Raw genomic sequence first — 20,362 nt, forward strand, 5'->3', positions numbered from 1 at the left:
GGTTATCGCATTAGTGGCTTCCTCCAAAGGTCAGATATAGATGGGCTCCTCTGCTTAAATTAGTACTCTATCTACACACAACACAAACTAATCACCAATCACCACCATCATTTCTTGGTGCCAAAAGGACAAGAACCACGGGTTAGCCCCACCAAGCCATCAAATCTAATCCTCTCGCACACACCCAACGATGACAACGGCGCACCATACAACAGCAGAGGGAGAGGGATCAAAACAAAATCAACACCTTTACACATCCATGTCCCCCTTTTACATGGCCAAGGACCATTATTCAATTGACGCCCAAATGCTAAGCCTTCCTTTACCCCCTAAACCACTGCATGGCTTGCCAATGCAATGGCCGACCGATCCACCCATACAGAAATGGGCAATTTCCTCCCCTTCACTTTAGGCCTTTGCATTGGTGGGCTAACATGCTTGCTTGCAAGTGTAGCTTTACACCTCCTACATTTTGCTTGGGAATTGAGGTAGTAGTGTGGGGATGCATGAGCAAATCAGGGGTTCTACCTCTGTGTAATCTGGCTTCTTGCTTTATGTTGTTTCAATAACAAGAAGGGAGACAAGATGAGAAAATAATTGTAAGTAACAAAAGGAGGAAGAGCTGATTGTGATCTAGCTGCTAATTAAGTAGGTGGCAAGTAAATTAACTCTCTTGCTTCTTGATGATTAGTACTACTTGAGTGATGCTATAATTTCTAGGGGAGAGACTTCTGAATAGTGGACAAGAACTAGCCAACATGTCAGGCTATTTCTTACAGTTAATTACTTGTAAGGAACTAGGCCCATCAAGCATGCATTAGCTGTCCTCTTCTGCACCTTGCTTTGCAACAAACTGCGTTTGTTGAGCTCGAATAATGCCATGGGGAGAACCTTTCTGACTCAAGATGTTGTTTCTTTCTGAGACGCCGTTAAGGAGAATGTAAAACAGTTGGCTGCTGCATAAGCGACAACATGTACGTACAAGCCGCTCTCACTCTCGGAGACAACAGAAACGCCACATGAGTACGAGGAGCTAGCCACATGCACGGCATTTTTCTGAAGAGAGTAACATGAGAAGGTCATATTCAGAGTGCTAATAATAATGCAGCCTGTGCATGAGCTACGAGAAAATTCAGTAAAAGTTCAGAAATGTAACTTCCAGGTTAATCAAATAGGTTACTTTTGATTTTTCTTTTAACACATGGACTGTACTGCTTTTATCATGTAGCCCAGAAGCCAAGATCTTTATGAGACGATCCAATGATAAGTTTCTATTAATTCTTTTTTTTCCTAGAAAAGAAGTCAATCTGCTATCAAATACAATTATTAGGTAGGTCAGCACTATAATTTCTATCATTCTAATCCCCTTAACCACCCAATACTATATATAAAAGTAGCATGTATACTTAACTTCAGAGAGGGGAGATATATAGACAACTACATGCCCTTTTCTTCATTTTTAAGGAAATAATTTGAGAGAACTATATCGACTCTTGCACGTGTACTTGCCTCTGAATTCTGAAACCTTGAAACACTGAGCAGATCAGCAATTAATGGAATTGGTCAGAGAATTTATTAGATGACATATAAGGTCGTTGAGTTCAGTTAAGAGTTCGCTCAATATAATGAATTGCATTTCCGCTAGAGATACACTTGCCCAATCTTACTACTACATTTATTTTCATCAGTTTCTTGTCTTGCCAGCTTGTACGGTTCCATATGCATTCATAATACTTGATTACTTACTTACTGCAGATTGACCCAAATGATTGTTCCAGTTAGTTTCTCTTAAGAAATATTCCTGATAAGGTCGCTCAAATTCAAGTCCGAATCAGAAAAATAAAGAGGCAATAATCCTGTGGAGAGTACAACAGCTCATAGTACAAATTGAACTATCAAAATTAAAAGCAACTAAATTTGTCATTTTCAGTTGAGAGAGTTTTATGCTCTATACTACACCTGGCCTTTTTTTTTTCTCTGGTTAACTCAATCAGAGATGTTCACTGAATGTACCTTAGCTGATCTATCCTACATTTTATTGCATCCCAAAAACATACTGAAGAAATAAAACTCAGTTATCTTTGCCACTGGAACACTTATCCTACATTTTGTTACATCTCAAAAACATACTGAAGAAAGAGAACTCGGTTATCTTTGCATTGAGACACTTAACTCCACATTAAAGCTACAGTACTGCTAGTAGCAGACACAGCAAAAGCAATTGCACAACTTGTAATAGTATAACACACAAGCCCTATGTATACAGCTCTACACTGTGATTAGGTGTCATAGAAGAATAATTCCGCCCCCTACCCTATGATTCTGATCACATGCAGCTCATTGGGAGAAGCAACTTGATCCATAGATGAAAAATATTTAGAGCGCTAGAACAGCAGATTCGAACTGTAAAGCTAGCAAAAAATGGAGTGTGCTACTGATTTATCAGAAGGAAAAGCTTCAATACTAGCTCTGCACTCTGCAGCTCTTTTTTTGTTATTGTTAGGAAGCAGACTTGTTAGTTAACAATGTATATGTGTTAATTAACAATGTATATGTGCTCCTTCTAGGTTGCTTCAGTTGCTCACTTGATCCGAAATAGGGTCAGTATTTTAGGGTGATGTTTATGCTGTGCATTGTTTGAGAAATAGACTAGGTGCTATATATGTAGTCTGACCATCTGATATGTTTGTTTTCTTTCATTGTTCTGAATAAAAGTCAGAATTCCAGGGAAAAAGTATTGAACAATTGTGCAGCCATATGTCTACAAGAACTATTAGGTTAGTTTCATCACTGGGAATTAAACAAGAACTGACAGAAAGGAAATTGCTTGGACTTGTTGCTGGAACTCATTATTATCTAGTTGCTTAGCAAATAGTGGAGTAGATAATTAGTGATCAAACAAAAGAGGAAATTCCACCTATGAATGATACACACCCATGAATGACAATACAGCTTATAGCAGTGCAATATTCACACATCAGAAATGGTGCATGCAACTAAATTTTCACAGCAGTAATTAGCAACTACTAGTCATTACCTCGACTTAAAACATTTCTGTTGCGTTAGCGAGAGAACTAAACACTATGACAACGCATTAAGATCGAGACAAATTACGAACAGCACGCCGCGCGAAATCATCCCATCAAATCTCTTCACCCTTTTGTCATGTGCGAAGCACTTAGATTCTAAAATAAATCAGCCCGTGCTTGCATCCAAATTCCTCTAAAATATATACCTATGATGATTGAGCTATATATTCGATGGATTTATATTTCATTTCTGTTGCATCCTCCACACGTGGAAACCTCCGCTTTTCCCTCCTCGAGCTCCACACCCAATGCTCCGATCCCTTTTCTGCTTAATTAATCAAGCAATTAACAATCTGCATAAATAATACTGTAACAGTTTTTTTTTAACTTCATCCAAGTTACAGCTTACAGGATTAGTGGATCAACGACGTTGTCTGTTCTATTTTAATCATCACCAGAAAAAGGAAACAATCATCTCTCTTTTACACATTCACGCCAAGGGGGATGCATGCATTGTTTAGTTTGTTACTCCCTTCGGTTGGTGCGGAGTACTGATGACATGCCATTGTGTTCTTAGATATGAACTTTAGAAATGATACTGATACATGAGTAGCAAACAAACAGTGAAGGCCCCATCGGTTGGCTTTTTTTCTAATAAGCCAAAACGGCTTATTAGGAAATAAAAATAAATTTATAGGTAAAACTTTTATATATGTGTTCTTCGTAACTTAAAAGTCAATGCTGAAAAAAAACTACGTTGAAAATATCTCAAAATTAATCTTAAAATTAAGTTTAAAAATTCAAAATTTGGCTTATTCTTTGGCTTATTAGGTCATCTGATGGGAGCCTGAATAATTCTTCTATTTATTACTGGAGAGATTGTTTGAGACATAAAATCTAGGCAATTTTTTAGGACTTTAATTAGTTAGCTCCAGAGAGTAGAAATGACAGCGAAATATTAAGACTAGCTAAGACTGACATGTATCCAAGATAAAAACCAACACTTAAATTGCAAATAAATCCAAGGAGACAAATCGACTATTTTAGTTATAAAGCTATAGAAAAGATTACATTAGTGGCGTTCTTCTTGAGCCTAGAATTAACATGCTACCACTAAATGGGAAGGAAATTGAAAGGACAAGCTAGTATGTAAGCTATTGATTGATTATGGATATGCACAAACGATTCTATAACGTGAGCTGCTTTCTCTGTCCCAAAATATTAACATGTACGTATTGGCATTAACTTTGAAAATGTACTAGGAATTCAGTTAGTTTACAAACAAGATAAAACTAATTAATTTAAAGCACTGAAGTACTTCCTCCGTTTCACAATATAAATCATTTTAGCATTTCCCCACATTCATAAATAGAGATATATGCCTAGATTCATTAACATCAATCTGAATGGGGAAATGCTAGAATGACTTACATTGTGAAACGGAGTAAGTAAATCATTCTAGCATTTCCCATATTCATATTGATATTAATGAATCTAAATAGATAGATGTCTAGATTCATTAACATTAATATAAATGACTTACATTGTGAAATAGAGGGAGTAGCAAAGTTAAGAGAGAGAGAGAGAAATAGAAAAAAAAATTAAGCATGTCATGTCAGCTTGGGGTCCTCTTATAAGTCGTCTCCTCCAAACCCTCCTCGCCTCTCCATCCTGGAGCCACAGCCTTCTCCCCTATTCTTAGCCCGCCTCGCCGCCTACGTCCCGGCGCGCGCGCGGCCGGCCGTCGTACAAACCCGCGCCCCCTGCCCCCCGCCATTGCCGCCGGCGGCCACCCATGGACATCGACCTCGACCGGGCGCGCGCCCTGCGCGTCCTCGGCCGAGGCGCCATGGGCACCGTCTTCCTCGTCGAGGCCCGGTACGGCGGCTTCCGCTACGCCCTCAAGGTGTTCGACAAGCGGTCCGCCGCGGCGACCAGGCACGACGCCGAGCGCCGCGCTCGGTGGGAGCTGTCCGTGCTCTCCCGCCTCGCGCACCCGCACCTCCCGTGCCTCCTCGGCTCCGCCGAGACGCCCGGCCTCCTCGCGTGGGCCGTCCCCTACTGCCCCGGCGGCGACCTCAACGAGCTCCGCTACGCGCTCCCCGACCGCGTCTTCTCCCCGGCGGCGATACGCTTCTACGTCGCCGAGATCGTGTCCGCGCTGGGCGAGCTCCACGCGTCGGGCGTGGCGTACCGCGACCTCAAGCCCGAGAACGTGCTCCTCCGCGCCGACGGCCATGTCACCCTCACCGACTTCGACCTCTCCCGCCTCCTCCCTCCCAAGACGGAGGCGCCGTCGTCCGCGTCGCCGCCGCCGCGCATGTTCCAGGGCGGCGGCCACCGCCCGCGCGTCTCGGCGAGGAGCGAGATCCCTCTCTTCAGCCATGCCACCAAGCCCGACCCCTCGCCGCCGGCGGCGAACCCGTCGGCGAAGCAGCAGCTCCAGAGCCTGGTCCGGTTCATCATGAAGGGCGACAGGAGCGAGCTGTCCAAGAAGGCCAAGTCGGCGCGGGTGTCGCCGGTGAGCCGGAAGCCGGCGAGCTTCGCGTCGTCGTGGGGGAAGTCGTTCTCGTTCGTGGGCACGGAGGAGTACGTGGCGCCGGAGATGGTGAGGGGCGAGGGCCACGGGCTCGCCGTCGACTGGTGGGCCGTCGGCGTGCTCGCCTACGAGATGGCGTACGGGCGGACGCCGTTCAAGGGCAAGAACCGGAAGGAGACGTTCCGGAACGTGCTCCTCAAGGACGTGGAGTTCGCCGGCGACAGCCGCCGCCGGCTGCCGGAGCTCACCGACCTCATCTCGCGGCTGCTGGAGAGGGACCCCAGGAAGAGGCTGGGGTACCAAGGCGGCGCCGACGAGGTCCGAGATCACCCGTTCTTCGCCGGCGTGGCGTGGGACATGCTCGACGTGGTGTCCCGGCCGCCCTACATCCCGCCGCCGGCTGACGACGGCGACGAGGTAGTCGGCGACGGAGAAGACTTCAGCATAAGAGAATACTTCGATAAGCTTCACCAGCCGCCGCCGCCGGAGTCGGAGAGCTCCTCGTCGGAGTTCTCGTCGGAGTTCTAATCTATCTAACGTGGCTGCTGCCTCTGTACTCCTCCTACCTTTTCTTTGGGTCATTTTGCGGTTTGGTCCTCGTTAGGTTACTATTTTGTAACGAAGGGGCTGAGGGTGCGTGTATATACGTGGAGAGGGGCGGCAATGTAAATTCGGTGTAGAGGCTGTGGAGATGTGCAAAACAACATTTTTGGAGGGCTGTCGCACGTGCACGTTTCTGTATGAGGCTGTCCAAGCCATTTTTTTTCTGTATTTTTCTCGTGTCCTTTTTTCAGTGCCTGGCAGAAGAATTTACCAAAATTGTCACACTGACAGAAAAAAGCCTAATAGTAAAGAATTTTTTTTCTCAATTACATGGATTACATGGAGGACGGAAAGTCATTTTGTTCTACGATCTCGTTTGTCCTCTCGAAATTGAGTGGTGAAAAACCATCTCCCATATATATAGAACACTAAAGGTAAATGATAAGCAAAATAGTGAAACGGGTTGATATACAATTGCATGAGTTCTAAAATATGGTCATAAGTTACAAATCATAATTAATTATTTCAAGTTAGTAATACTTTTTTTTGAAGTTAATTAGTACATGCATCTTTAATCATATAAAAGACACATTCACCACATAATTAAACACGGGTTTAGTATATTGTCTTTGGGCGTGCTTAACTCCTTTGTTTCAATTTTGTATATTGCAGAGGAGAATATTTATAATTACCTCCCGTACATCTCTACAATGATTGATCCACGAGCGCTGGTGGTTATATACATTTATCATGCCAATTGCGGTTCGTACACATGCAACTCTGATTAATTAGGCTATGTTGTTTCTGAGCTGTTGGTGGTTGAAATCCTTAACATGCTCATCTCTCCTGGTTTCCAGAATTTTCAATTGACACGCATGTGGCATGCTATGTTTAATCTCTGGACCTTGATTTATATACCAATGAGAATAATATACATACTGCATTTAATTTTTGGGCTAATGTGTGCACGGATGACATGATTCCTTAATTAACTAGGTGAAATCACGCGCATTGCTGCGGGAGAATTTAGTATGATAACAATAAAAAATAACGTGTAAGATAGCTATATAACATCAGATTAAGTAAATTAATGTGGTTTATGATAATTTAAATTTAAATAGTATGTAGAATGGTGATTTAAACGTAAAAAGTAAGGTGATATGACTTTATGGAAGAAGAAAAATAGAGAGATAGTTTGGACCGTAGATTAATCATCTAAAGGCTAAAAAAATTGATGTGATATGACTTAATTAGAGGAAAAAAAAAGAGAAAGATAATTTGGACCATAGATTAATCATTTAAGCACTAACTAAGTGAGGATGAACTATATAAGTATATAGGATATGATAAAACATAATAAAGATATACATTGAAACATTATGTGAATTATGTTGAATGATAATTTAACATATTTGTATTTTAAAAGCTCTTAAATTATAAAAATATAAAGATATAGCATGTTTGCATGATGTTTAAATGTGATGATTGTTAGTGGATGATGATGTGGTATCTTGTTAGTGGATGATGATGTGGCATCTTTGCATGTTAAGCTTAAAAAGTTAGTGGAGGATAACTTTATAGTAAGATAGGATTTCTATCCACATCATATTCAAGACAGACAGTTATTTACAAGCTCATTCATTAGAGAAAAAAAATATCATTGTTTAGAAAGCCGAGATTATAAAAAGCAGCTAATAAAAATATGAAAAGGCTAGATTTTAGCTCTTATAATATCTAGTTTATTTTCTGGGTTCTATAGCTTCCGATTCTTATAATCTACATAAAATAAATTGTACTACTCCCTCCGTTCTAAAATATAACTACTTTTAACCTTCAAGATTTGTCCCCAAAGATAACAATTTCTCCACCAACATTTTCTTCCTAACCAACCACAACTCTCCACCGTTCACTTTTCCCACCTACCTTCACTAATCATCCAATCACAACCCTCCACCATTCACTTTTACCTACTTTCTTAATAACCGTGTTCAACTCTAAAACTTCTTATATTCTGGGATTTAAGGAGTATATATTTAGGGAGTTAGAGATTATGAGAGAAAGTTGTAGCTATCATAAAATATTATCTATATCTTTATACATATTCCTATTCCTTTTAAAATAATGGATTAAAATTCAACATGTATATCCACACAACCAATTCCTATACATATGAAATGCTATAAGAGCAAGTTTAATAGGCGACTATAAGCTGAACTATAAACTTACGTGAAGAAGAAAGAACTTGAAAGAGTTCTGCTATACGTACGACTCTAGTCGTACGGCCCACATCTGACCAGCAATCAGTACACTTAAGATCTCTTTATGTGGGCCTAGGCATGTAGTAGCGTACACTAGTTGGACACGGGTCGGACACGCTTTGGATAGACATTTCAAATTTGAAAAATAAAGAGAGTTAGCTCTTATGCAAGAGCTAGCTATTCACGTATTTCAAGATGAATTCATTAAATACATATATGAGAGGTAGAGAGGGGAGAAGAAAAATAGGGTCTCGGTTGATTTTCCTTCCTTTAGCTACTCAGATGTTTCAGTTCGCTAAGTTTGAAAAGTCCAAAGAGCGCAGACTAGCCACGGAGCTTGGATACGGTTTCCCGATCGGAGCGATAACCTTATAACTCATCTACTATATATGTTAAATATTAAATATAATATGAGCTATAATTAAGTTTAAGTTTATAGTTAGTAAACTTGCTTTAAGTAGTTTGTTTGATGGTTGAGCATGTTAGTTAGCGTTGATCATATATATAGACCCACAGTTTAATTAGTTAATTAATTAATTGGTGGGTGGTCTACACGTACGTGAGCTTGCATTTGCTCTAGCTAAGCTAGCATGGCACACCATACCCAAATGTCGTCGTTAGTTGCCGAAAGCTATCAATATGTGCTATCCGTACGATGTATTTACTGTACGTGTGTTTAAAGGCAGGCGTTTTTCTTTTTCTTTTTTTTTTTTTGAAAAGAAGGCAGGCGTTTAATTTGACCAAATTAAGTTTGGTGTGTGGGTTCCTAAATCTTTTGATCTCATCAATCGATTAGCGTAATTGGAGAATTTCATGGAGATTGCTCATGGATTAGGAGACAGTGGGCCGGTTTGTTTTACACGTTATGGTACTACTGAGTAAGCCATGCATCTTCTTCCTAAAAGCATTAATAAGCTGATGAATCCACATTCGGCGTGAGGTTGCATGCATTTAGCAGAATATGCGTGTTACTTAGTTTTTCTTTCAAACCAACACTTTGGTTTTTTGTGGCACAAAAAAGTTCAGTTGTGTTGGTAGCCACGTTCAGGTATGGTTGAAGGCCCCAGTCCGCTCATTAATATCAACACGTTTGAAATTAGACAGAAAAACATATCACAGAGATGAACTAATAGGTCTGGCTCGGTTAATCATTTTCCAAAATTTAGAGGAGATTTATTTTACTCCTATTTGAATGTAAAATTAATTAACCATACTCAGTCTCTTTCTATCCCTTTCTCTAATTAGGGATTAATCGACAAGGGCTAGAAGGTAAATCTGATGACCAATTTCTCTTGTTTAATTTTGACAAGATTTTTTTTATGAATTAAGCAAAATAATTTTCACAGGAGAATTTCCTGCATTATTACAAACGGGTCTGGTCTGACAAAGGTGCTAGAAAATTAATAAGCTGTCACACTACTAGGTCAGTTATCTATAATATTACCTGGCAGTCATATCAGCTTATTAATTAACTTGATCTTGCCTACTCTGTCTCAGCTTTGTCCATTCCTTTGTTGTGCAAGCATATCTAGATTGAGTTTTCAGTAAATTGGAAAAATCAGCTACATTGAGTTTAATTCCTAAGCTCACCACTTCACCGTGTGATGCATTATGCTGACAATATCTTTACTACTGCTGATGACAGATCAGGTGAAGTCGATCTCGGACGCCGACTGTTCAGTACACACAACCATATCTACATTACACTGAACATTCATCTCTTTTGATCTGAGATCATATATATATATATATATATATATATATATATATATATATATATATATATATATAGTGGTCACTTCCTGGGGATCTATATCAGTATAGTTTCTTTGCAATACAACTACTTTCAGATTGGCTACTACTTTACTTTCGGCACCAACTGATCGAACAGCTGGTTCATACATGTGCCACGTAGTCTTCTGATGAAACATGGAGATGTGTATGTATGGGAGCTCGACACTTGTTCCATTTTTGGTCAGTACCCTGCATTCATATACCCACTGTGTCGATCGTGAATTCGTGATGCAGTCAGTCTCAGATAATGACGGATCGATGTAAGTCATTGCCTCTAAATAAATCCGGGCCGGGGTACATTGAATCCATCTATATGGACTTTTGGCTTCAGATGATAATGTCAACGAGATTCCAATTTTCATATTGTCTCTTCGGAAAAAAAAGAGAGAGAAATTGAAGCCATGGAATTGGAGAAAAGAAATAAAAATTGCTAGCAAAAACAGAGCAAGTTCATGCCGAAAAGGGTAGTTTACCTTGAAAGTGTTGGAGTAGCTCACGCCCAGCCAGGCGTGCATAGAACGCTGGCGTGGTACTTGCCCTGACCTAGAACCAACTCGCCGCCGGATGACGGCGGTCGGCGGGCGCTCGACGTCGGCGACAGAGTTGGGCGCGGGGGATGAGGACCTCGCCGGACGCCACACCGAACCTTGACCCGAAGACTTCGGCATGCAGGGGAATAAGTTCACTTTAGGTCTCTCTATTTGTCGTCCAGTCTGATTTTTGTCCCTGAACTGCAAAATCGGGTACGACCCGTCCCCCAACTTACGAAAACCGGGCAAACGAGGTCCCTCAACGGTTTTGATAGCGGTTTTGGCTGACGTGGCGCCTATGCGGCTAATTTGACTCGGTCCTCATCTCACATGGCACTGATGTATTGCTTACGTGGTAATTCGATCCGGAAAAAATAATAAAACCCATGAGACCCACATGTCAATTGCACACAAAATAATTAAAAATGGTGGGACCCACATGGGCCCCACATGTCATCCTCACTCCTTTCTTTCTCCTCTCCCCATCTCCTTCTCTTCATCTCTATCCCCTTTTCCTCTCTGTTCTCTCTCCAGCGCCACCACCACGGACTCAGCCGCCGCTCCCGCCACCGCCACATCCCTCGCTGGTGATCAAGATGAGGTTCCACAGCGTGCCGTTGGATCTCGTGTACGCCGGCGTGTGCCTCCCGAGAGGAGAAGCGAGCGATGGCGGTCATCGAGTTGTAGTTTCATAGGATTTGTGTTCCAATAATTAAGGGATAGAGAGGCATGCAATATTATATCTGATTGATCAGCCTTACAAATGATCTTCATTTTGTATCTTCACATCTGCAGTGATGGTTTGAACACTTAGTTAGTTTGGGCATCAAACCAGTGTAGCACTCGGTGCCCTCGTAATCGTTGTCCCTCAGCCTCCCAACCTAACAGATTGAGCTCTCATCGAGAAACGGAGAGTGGAGAAATAGGACCGGTCTAATACGCGAGAATGTTCGCGGCCATCGGCATGCACGATCGAGAAAACAACAAAATCGGTGGCACCCGCACCTTCCAGATCGCGATGCCATGTGTATTTGGAAAAAAAGATCCCCTTTATTTTGCGATTTCGTTTACGCGGGTAGCCTACTTTTTTCACTTTCGATGGCCCAGCCAAAGGTCCAACGAATACATTGGGGCCCATGGACGCATGTCCTATATATGCATGCTTTTGGCCCATTCGATGTTGATCACAGTTAATTTTTAAAACTTAGTTGGCAATGTATTGGCAACAAGTTATGCATACGAACTTTGTCCTGACACCTGGGCTAGATATTGCGTAGGTTATTAAGCATGAGAATGAGAAATATTCAGCTAGACGAGGTCTCAAATAAAAATTATAAATTCAAAACTAAAATTACTGTATACTTAGTGAGTTTCGTAGTAGATATGCGAATATTTCTTGGGATTTTACCTCGCACCATTTATTTTATATTTTTTTTACGTTTTTATTACACATATTGACGCATATGAGGCCTATGAGGAAATGCAAATAAAGATCTAAAAACAAGTACAAAGTTTCTCATCATACGACTTGGCATAAAAATGTTACATACAAAAAAGCACAAGTGAGTAGTGGCATCATTAGTGCCAGTTTTTCAAGGACTGGTACATATGAAAGAACATATGCGCTGGTTTCTATTGAGAACTAACATATATATAACATATGTATGTGCCGGTTCTCTACAAAACAAATCGGGGCAAGGGATATATTTGCGGTTCTTAATTTTTGCATACACACCGATTTTTTGTGGACTACCACATTTGGTGGCGTCACTCCCGTACTATTGGTCGGTCGCGTCAACCCTCGCTTTCACGGCAAACCCTGCGAGGCCGAGAGAAGATTGCTATGAGCTTCTCAAGTTTTTTCCTTTCTTCAGCAAGCTCAGGGGAATCTGTTGGCTCGGGGTTGGATGCATCGACGGCCTCCTGGCTCGCTGCCAGCATGATGCCCACTAACACCAAGGCCACCGTGACCAGCCTCATGCTTACCTTCTCCATGCAAATTAGGTCACACGAGATTAGCTGCAGCTAGCTGACTTTGTTAGTCATACACGATTGGTGGAGTGCCTTTTATAGCATATAGTTTGCTTGTAATATCTGTGGTTGGGGTGGAATTTAGAGAATTAGAGGTTGTAAGATAGAACTATTTTTAGTGTGAGCTTGTTTTGTCCTTTTACCAAATATGCTATGACTATTTTCTTTCTACATGGAAACAGTAGGGGACAGCCATTAAAACAACCTTTTCTTGTGGTCCTCCTGGGCAACATTGAACTTTCGTACAGTACAAGAACAACCAAAACATAGTTCATATGATCAAGTTAGGATTGCTTTAGCGAAGACCGCGTGAATGAGTGTTTCACGATGCAAACCTTGTCGCTTCTCCTAGGTCTTGCAAATAGGTCAGACGGCTAACAAGAAGGCTATAGATGTAGGAAAATTGATAAAAGGTGGTTTGCGACCTATCTAAATGGTTTGCGAAAGCGGGTTAATGGAACAAGGAGGCTAGCAAATAGAAACCGAGTAGAAATCAATCCCTCAAGGCAAGCTCTCACGCGAAGAGCGCCACTCTGAACAAGCGACCAAACTCGATCTTGGACACACACAGAGTGAAGCGAAACTGAAGTTAAACTTTCAAAAGGCACAGACATGCTTGGAAAACAAGAAGTAATTTTTTGGAGTAAATTGCGGTGGTGAGAGAAGAACTTAACGCGTGGGTGCGATTAACTGAACATGTTGGTAAAAAAAACATGGCTATGGGGATGTACCCATGAACCAAAGGGGTGCCCCTTAGAAAACTTCACTACATCGCTGCTCCATCTTAGCAAGAGTGCCACCTCAGCGATGTGTCACACCCTTCAACATGTCCTATTAGTTTTTTTTAAAAAAATCACCTGTTGATATGCTCCTCTTCATGCTTGAGGTTTGCTTTCCTAGGAGAAATAAATGGTGAGGTTCACTTCATATTGAAGGTGACGAGTGATGACCATGGCTGCAGGGCATCAACGTCGAAGCGGTCCATGGATCCACCGAGAGAAAATCAGCTGTTAGGACTCATGGCCGAGAGCACGCATCGTCGAGAGGAGAAGCGAGCGATGGCGGTCATCGAGTTGTAGTTTCATAGGATTTGTGTTCCAATAATTAAGGGATAGAGAGGCATGCTATATTATATCTGATTGATCAGCCTTACAAATGATCTTCATCTTGTATCTTCACATATGCAGTGGTGGTTTGAACACTTAGTTAGTTTGGGCATCAAACCAGTGTAGCACTCGGTGCCCTCGTAATCGTTGCCCCTCAGCCTCCCAACCTAACAGATTGAGCTCTCATCGAGACACGAAGAGTGGAGAAATAGGACCGGTCTAATACGCGAAAATGTTTGTGGTCATCGGCATGCACGATCGAGAAAACAACAAAATCGGTGGCACCTGCACCTTCTAGATCGCGATGCCATGTGCATTTTGAAAACTTAGTTGGCAATGTACTAGCAAATAGTTATACATATGAACTTTGTCCCGACACCTGGGCTAGATATTGTGTAAGCTATTAAGCATGAGAACTAGAAATATTCAGCCAGACTAGGTCTCAAATAAAAATTATAAATTCAAATCTAAAATTACTGTATACTTAGTGTGTTTCGTAGTAGATATGCGAATATTTCTTGGGATTTTACCTCGCACCATTTATTTTTAGGAAAAAGTTCGAATTATCCCCCTGAACTATCGTGGTCGATCGATTTACCCCCCTGAACTCAAAAACCAGACATTGCTCACCCTGTACTTTTTATACCGGATGAATTACCCCCCCTCGACCCAATCCAGAGCGATTTTGTCCTATGTGGCGTACGCGTGGAAATTCAGTCAGCTTTTTATTTATTAATAAAAATATGGGACCACCTGTGAGACTCTTATCCCCCTCTTCCACTCTCTCTTCTCTCTTTTGCACCCATGGCGGGCGGCGATGGAGGGGAGGCAAGCGAGGCGGGGCCGTGGCGGGAGGGCAAGGCAGGCGGGCGCAGGTCAAGTGGCGGCGGGCGGTCAGTGTGTGGGGACGGGCAGTGGGCGGCGGCGCGGGACGCAGAGGCGGGAGCGGAGGCGGGAGGTTCGTGAACATCCGGCTCAGCACGCTGACCTTGTGCTTCCCTCCGCCGCCGCCGCGCCGATTTCCAGCCCTCGTCCTCCGCCGCCTCGATGATCCGCACTCCCCTCCGATGACTGCGTGTACCAGACATCAGCCTCCGCCAAATCGGGCAGGTCGTCGTCGTCGCCGTAGGCCGACGCCACGGAGCCGCCGCGGCGGTGGTGGAACCCGAGTAACGACCTCTCCTCGGCGGCGGCGAACGGGCCCTGCGGATGCTTCCGCGCCTTCGCCATCGCGGCTCTATCCCGAAGTGCCCAACAGCGCCGCTCCTCCACAGCGTCGTCGCGCGTGGGCATCGAGAGGAAAGCCGGAGGCGCATGAACCTATCTCGCTTGGCGACGACAGGAGAGAAAGACTAGAGGTGGAGCGAACTGTTTGGCGCGGGTCAAGCAGAGGCGGGAGCGGAGGCGGGACTCCAAGGGCCAGCGGCTGCTCTTGTCCCTCGCCGGAGTTCGCCGCCGCCGCCTCTGCGTCCCGCGTTGCCTCCGCCTCCGCATGGAAATAATCGCCGAATTCGATACAAAACCGGGTGTTTTGTGACTGAATTCAACCCTATCATATACAGTATATTTGATCCTTTGGATCTTGTTGAACTTAACTAGGTAAGCATGGCAGCTCATGGCGGTGGAGACCTCGAAGCTGCAGCTGCAGCGCAGTACCATGCATGCCGTCGAGGGCGCCGATCCGCACGAACACGAAGCGCCTGGTGGTCGTCGTTCGGTCGTCGTTGTTCGCGAGATTGCCTCCTGTGGACACTGGCCTTGCTGGGGCTAACCGTGCTGCTGCTATCCACGAGGCTGGCCACGACGACGACGCTGCGCGGGAGGTTCCGTAACCACGACCTCGGCCTCGGCGCCTTCTCCGTGCACCTCGCCGGCTACGAGGGAACGCCTACCGCTGCTCGAGAGAGAGGAAGAGTGAGTGTGTGAGAGAGAGAGGAACATGGGAAAGAGGAGGTGAGAGAGTATGACAGGTAGGCCCTACCATTTTAAAAAATGAAAATGTTGATTAGATTGCCACGTGTACGTCACGTAGGACAAACCGCTCTGTATTGGATCGAGGGGGGGGGGGGTAATTTATCCGATATTGAAAATTCAGGGTGAACGATGTCTGATTTTTGAATTTAGAGGGTAATTTAGTCAACTGCGATAATTGGATGGGTAATTCGTACTTTTCCTTATTTTTTCGTATATTGGCATATGAGGCCTATTAAGAAATGCAAATAAAGATAAAAATAAGTACAAAGTTTCTCATCATACGACTTGACATAAAAATGTTACATACAAAAGAGCACAAGAGAGTAGTGGCATCATTAGTGCCAGTTTTTCAAGGACTGGTACATGTGAAAGTACATATATGCTGGTTTCTATTGAGAACTAACACATACTACCTTCATCCTAAAATAAGTGCATCCGTGGATCTCCGTTTCCAACATTTGACCGTTCATCTTATTTGAAAAAAATTTAAAAAATAGTCACACACAAAATACTATTCATGTTTTATCATCTACTAGCAAATAAAATACTAATCTTAAAAAATTTTCAAATAAGACGAACGGTCAAACGTTAGACATGAACAGTGCAAAACTGTACTTATTTTGGGACGGAGGGAGTATATAACATATGTATGTGTCGTTTTCGCTGATGTTGCGCCTATGCGACTAATTTGAGTCGATCTTCATATGACGTGGCAGTGACGTGGCGCTTACGAGGCAATTTGATTTGAAAAATAATAAAATTGTGGGCCCACATGTCAATTACACCAAAAAAATAATTTAAAAATGGTGGGGCCCATGTGGGCCCCACATGTCATTTTCACCCCTCCTCATCTCTCCCCCAACTGCCCTTTATTCATCTCTCTTTCCCCTATCCTCAATCCTCTCTCCAAGCGTGGGCAAGGAGGGGTGGCGCGCAACAGCTGGGAGTGGAGGGAGGCGGCGCCGCCGCCGCGAGCACTCGCCGTCGGAGTTGATAGATGAGCTCCCTCCGCCACCTTCCTCCGTCGCCGTCGCTACCATGCTCAACACAGGCCACCCTAACCGCTGGACTTGTTCCAAAACTAGTATAAACCAAACCCAAATCCCCCGCTTCGTCCACTCCACAACATCCCCTGGATCCCCATCTTCGTGCCATGCCAGACTTGGGGAGAGAGAAAGATGAAGAAAGGGGAGTTGGGGAGAGGGGAGGAAGAAGAGGAGGGGTGAGAATGACATGTGGGGCCTTACCATTTTTTAAATTATTTTTTTTAACTGACATGTGGGCCAACAATTTTTATTATTTTTTCCAAATCAAATTGCACGTCATGGGAAGACTGAGTTAAATTAGCCACTTAGGCGCCACGTCAGTGAAAACCGCCATCCATACCGCCGTGGGACCTATATTTCACCGATTTTGATAATTGAGGGACCCGTCGTATCTGGTATTCCGGTTGAAGGACGAAAAATCGGATTCGTTGACAAGTTAAGGGATTTCAGACGAACTTATCTGTAAAGGTATACTAGTTCAGCCCACTTAATCTAAGCCCAATTATCTCGGTCCGAAACTAACTCAGCCCATTCATAAAAGCCCAGGTTTCCAGATTCCCACACCCCTCCTCTCCGATCTCCACTCTTCCGCAACGCAGTTCCTCCTCTCCCCCCAAATTCTGTCGAAAAATTTGGGCATGTTTACTTTAATATTAAAAAACCTTATCAAATTTTGGCATTGTTAAAATTTTAATATAGTTGTCAAAATTTAACAACTTACCAAAATTTTGGTAGGATTTCTTATATAGCAGCCAAATTCGCAGCAAACTAAATGTAGTCAATTTTTTGGTAACCTTATTAAAATTTGGTAAGTTTGAAAATAGAATGGCTCTAAAGTTAACAGGCCCTTTGATAAATCTGTCACGCTCGCACAAAAACGAGGTCGATGCGGGCGATCTCGGCGGCGGCGGCGGGCATGCTGCGGGCGCGGCTCCGCGGGGGCGGAGGCGACGGCGCGGGGCGGTGGACGACTCCCGGGCACGAGGAGCGGCCCAAGGGGCACCTCTTCAACCGGCCGCCGCCGGGGGAGTCGCGGAAGTGGGAGGACAGGGAGCTTCCCTGCTACGTCACCTCCTTCCTCACCGTCGCCATCCTCGGCGTCGGCCTCAGCGCCAAGCCCGACCTCACCCTCGAGACGTGGGCGCACCACAAGGCCCTCGACCGCCTCCAGGAGAAGGACCTCGCCGCCGCCGGTCAGGTTCCCCGCGAACTCTAGATTTTCTTCTTTTTTTTTTCTTTCTTTTCAAACGGTTTGTACTACGTTATGTGTAATTCCGTAAGTGGATTGGATGAACCTCAAACTGATAAAAAAAATGTACATCTACTGATGTTTCTCTTGATAACTGTAGTATGAGTCATGATTGTATCTCTCTTTCTTTCTTTCTTTTTTTGGCATGATGGTGAACATGTTATACCTTTTTAGTGGTTTGCAAACTGAGATTTTTGCATACCTGTTGCAGTACATTTGTTTGTTGGTATCCATTGGCTTATAATTTCCTCCTGGTTTTGGCAAAATGCTACAATGAAATGCACCAGTAGATGAAAATGTCAGATATTATGCGGGGTAATTCTTGCTGCTGGAGTGCCAACGATTATCTTTTTTTCTTCGAGAAATCTCTCTCTACGAGAAGTTAAGTACTAGGTTATATGTAAACTAAACTGCGAAAGCTTATGTTAGTGACAGGTGAGGTTTTTAAGGAAATGTAGTTGCTCATGTAGAGTGAGATAGGGTCTGAGTGAACTACAAGCCCATGGAATCGCGTGAGGCTTTTGTTGCCACGGATGTTGTCCTCTAGAGGAAATGGTTATAATGCATAATCAAATTTAGCTGGTCATATAAAGTTTGAATAATTTTCATGTTGAATGTGACGATTGTTGTTGAAAGTCATAGCCTCATAGGGATCATGCTAATGCATGTGTGATATACTGATATGTGTTCCTGGTGAGCCTGCATTGTCCTTATGGCTTTTATCACATTGTCCTGGTTTAACATCAAATATTAAGAGTGATACTCCCTTCTGCTATAGGTAATATACTCCTCAAAGATTGACTTGTGAAAATGGTTCCTCACCAAAATGTGTGGGATATATTTCTCTCATGTCTGAATGAAGTGGAGGTTCAAAATGTGCTGTTGAAATAGAGCATGAAGGTATGTTTAGGTGGCTAAGGTAATAGCAATTACAAGAAAGTGAAATTTTCCATTTGGATTAAGGGGTAAACTACAAGGATTGGTTGTCTGTGCTCTTGGTTAGAATATTAAAGCAAGACACATTTTAAGGTGGGAAAATGACCTTGCAGTACAGAAATCCGAGAGGTCCAGCAGTGTGTCCAGACCCACTTCCAAATATTTTGCCATCTCTAATGCGATGTTCCCTCAGTTGTTACATGGAATTAAATTGAATCTCTAAGTTGTTTGCGCTACCCTTCAGCTGTAAGGACTCTCAATGCTTCTCTTCTTTGACCATTTATGGACCTTCCCTGTTACAACTTACAAGGCCCCTTGCAGGGTTGGGCCTGTCTATATTCAATACAAGAAGGGGTGCATACCGAAATGGCTAAATGCTAAGGCTTTCTACAGGCAGCCTACCTTTCTAAATTGTGTAAACTTTGAACTACAAGGTTGTGGCATATGAACATTTGTTAGGGCTTCTCCTCCAGATACGTTCTACAGAGACCCAGAAATCCGAGAGGCTCCTGTAATCTTGCCCCAATCAGGGTGGCTAAGTTCGGATATCTTGAAAAGTTTCACTAAAATATTTAATGTCCACTCCAGGACATCAGTAGTATATGCCTATGCTTAACGAACTGTTGTTACCATTTGAATAATGCTAAATATTTGCTAATGATTCCTCCTTTTGAAGCCTTCACATGTGTAGTACCCTTGACCAAGCACTTGAAAACAAAAGTCTGAAAAGAATAACCCACTTACTTAGGCAGGCATATGCGTATTGACCAACACTTACCTAACACATTGCACATATTGTTTACCTGTTCAGTTGGTACATGATGCATTTTTGTGTCGGTGCTCTGTATCTGACAAATAAGCTTTACAGTGATCTTTTGCAAATTTTTTCAAATTTTGCATTTGACTGTCTTGATCTTTTGCAGCAGTTTAGACAATGTGTTGCACTGTTGCCTCTTGGCTAATGGCGATTCCTATCGAAGCTATGAAATTTTCTCCTGCAATTTATTTATCACTAGTTCACTGCATTATTCTTCATGCTGTGGTGATTATATTGTGCACTGAGTCCCTGACATCTGAGCATCCTGTGGATTTATTAGATTTGAGCAGTGTCTGCATCTTTACCAACAAAGCATTTTTGCACTGTCACTGCAGCTTTTGTTGTCCAGGCATGCATTGCTCTTGCTCATGCTATGATTAATCTTTGTGGACACGAATGCTATCTTGCAGCTTTGGCAATATAAATTTCTTACTCTAATGATCTAAATATGTATAAATATAGCCTGCCAAAATTTCATGGATGCTTTTATATGATTTGATATGAATTACA

General features: G+C 43.1%; 2 protein-coding genes across 2 annotated transcripts; both read left to right on the plus strand.

Annotated features, from left to right (window-relative positions):
- The first annotated feature begins 4,693 nt into the window (after positions 1-4,693).
- Positions 4,694-6,339, plus strand: LOC127781563 (serine/threonine-protein kinase UCN-like). Its single transcript, XM_052308530.1, has one exon. It carries the CDS (start codon positions 4,825-4,827, stop codon positions 6,094-6,096), a length of 1,272 nt encoding a protein of 423 aa, XP_052164490.1. The 5' UTR covers positions 4,694-4,824; the 3' UTR covers positions 6,097-6,339.
- Positions 6,340-17,714: 11,375 nt separating this feature from the next.
- LOC127782768 (uncharacterized) lies at positions 17,715-18,218 on the plus strand. The gene has a single exon (XM_052310038.1). It carries the CDS (start codon positions 17,737-17,739, stop codon positions 18,064-18,066), a length of 330 nt encoding a protein of 109 aa, XP_052165998.1. The 5' UTR covers positions 17,715-17,736; the 3' UTR covers positions 18,067-18,218.
- Positions 18,219-20,362: the final 2,144 nt, after the last annotated feature.

Source organism: Oryza glaberrima, chromosome 8, assembly GCF_000147395.1.
Source record: "Oryza glaberrima chromosome 8, OglaRS2, whole genome shotgun sequence".
Taxonomy (NCBI): domain Eukaryota; kingdom Viridiplantae; phylum Streptophyta; class Magnoliopsida; order Poales; family Poaceae; genus Oryza; species Oryza glaberrima.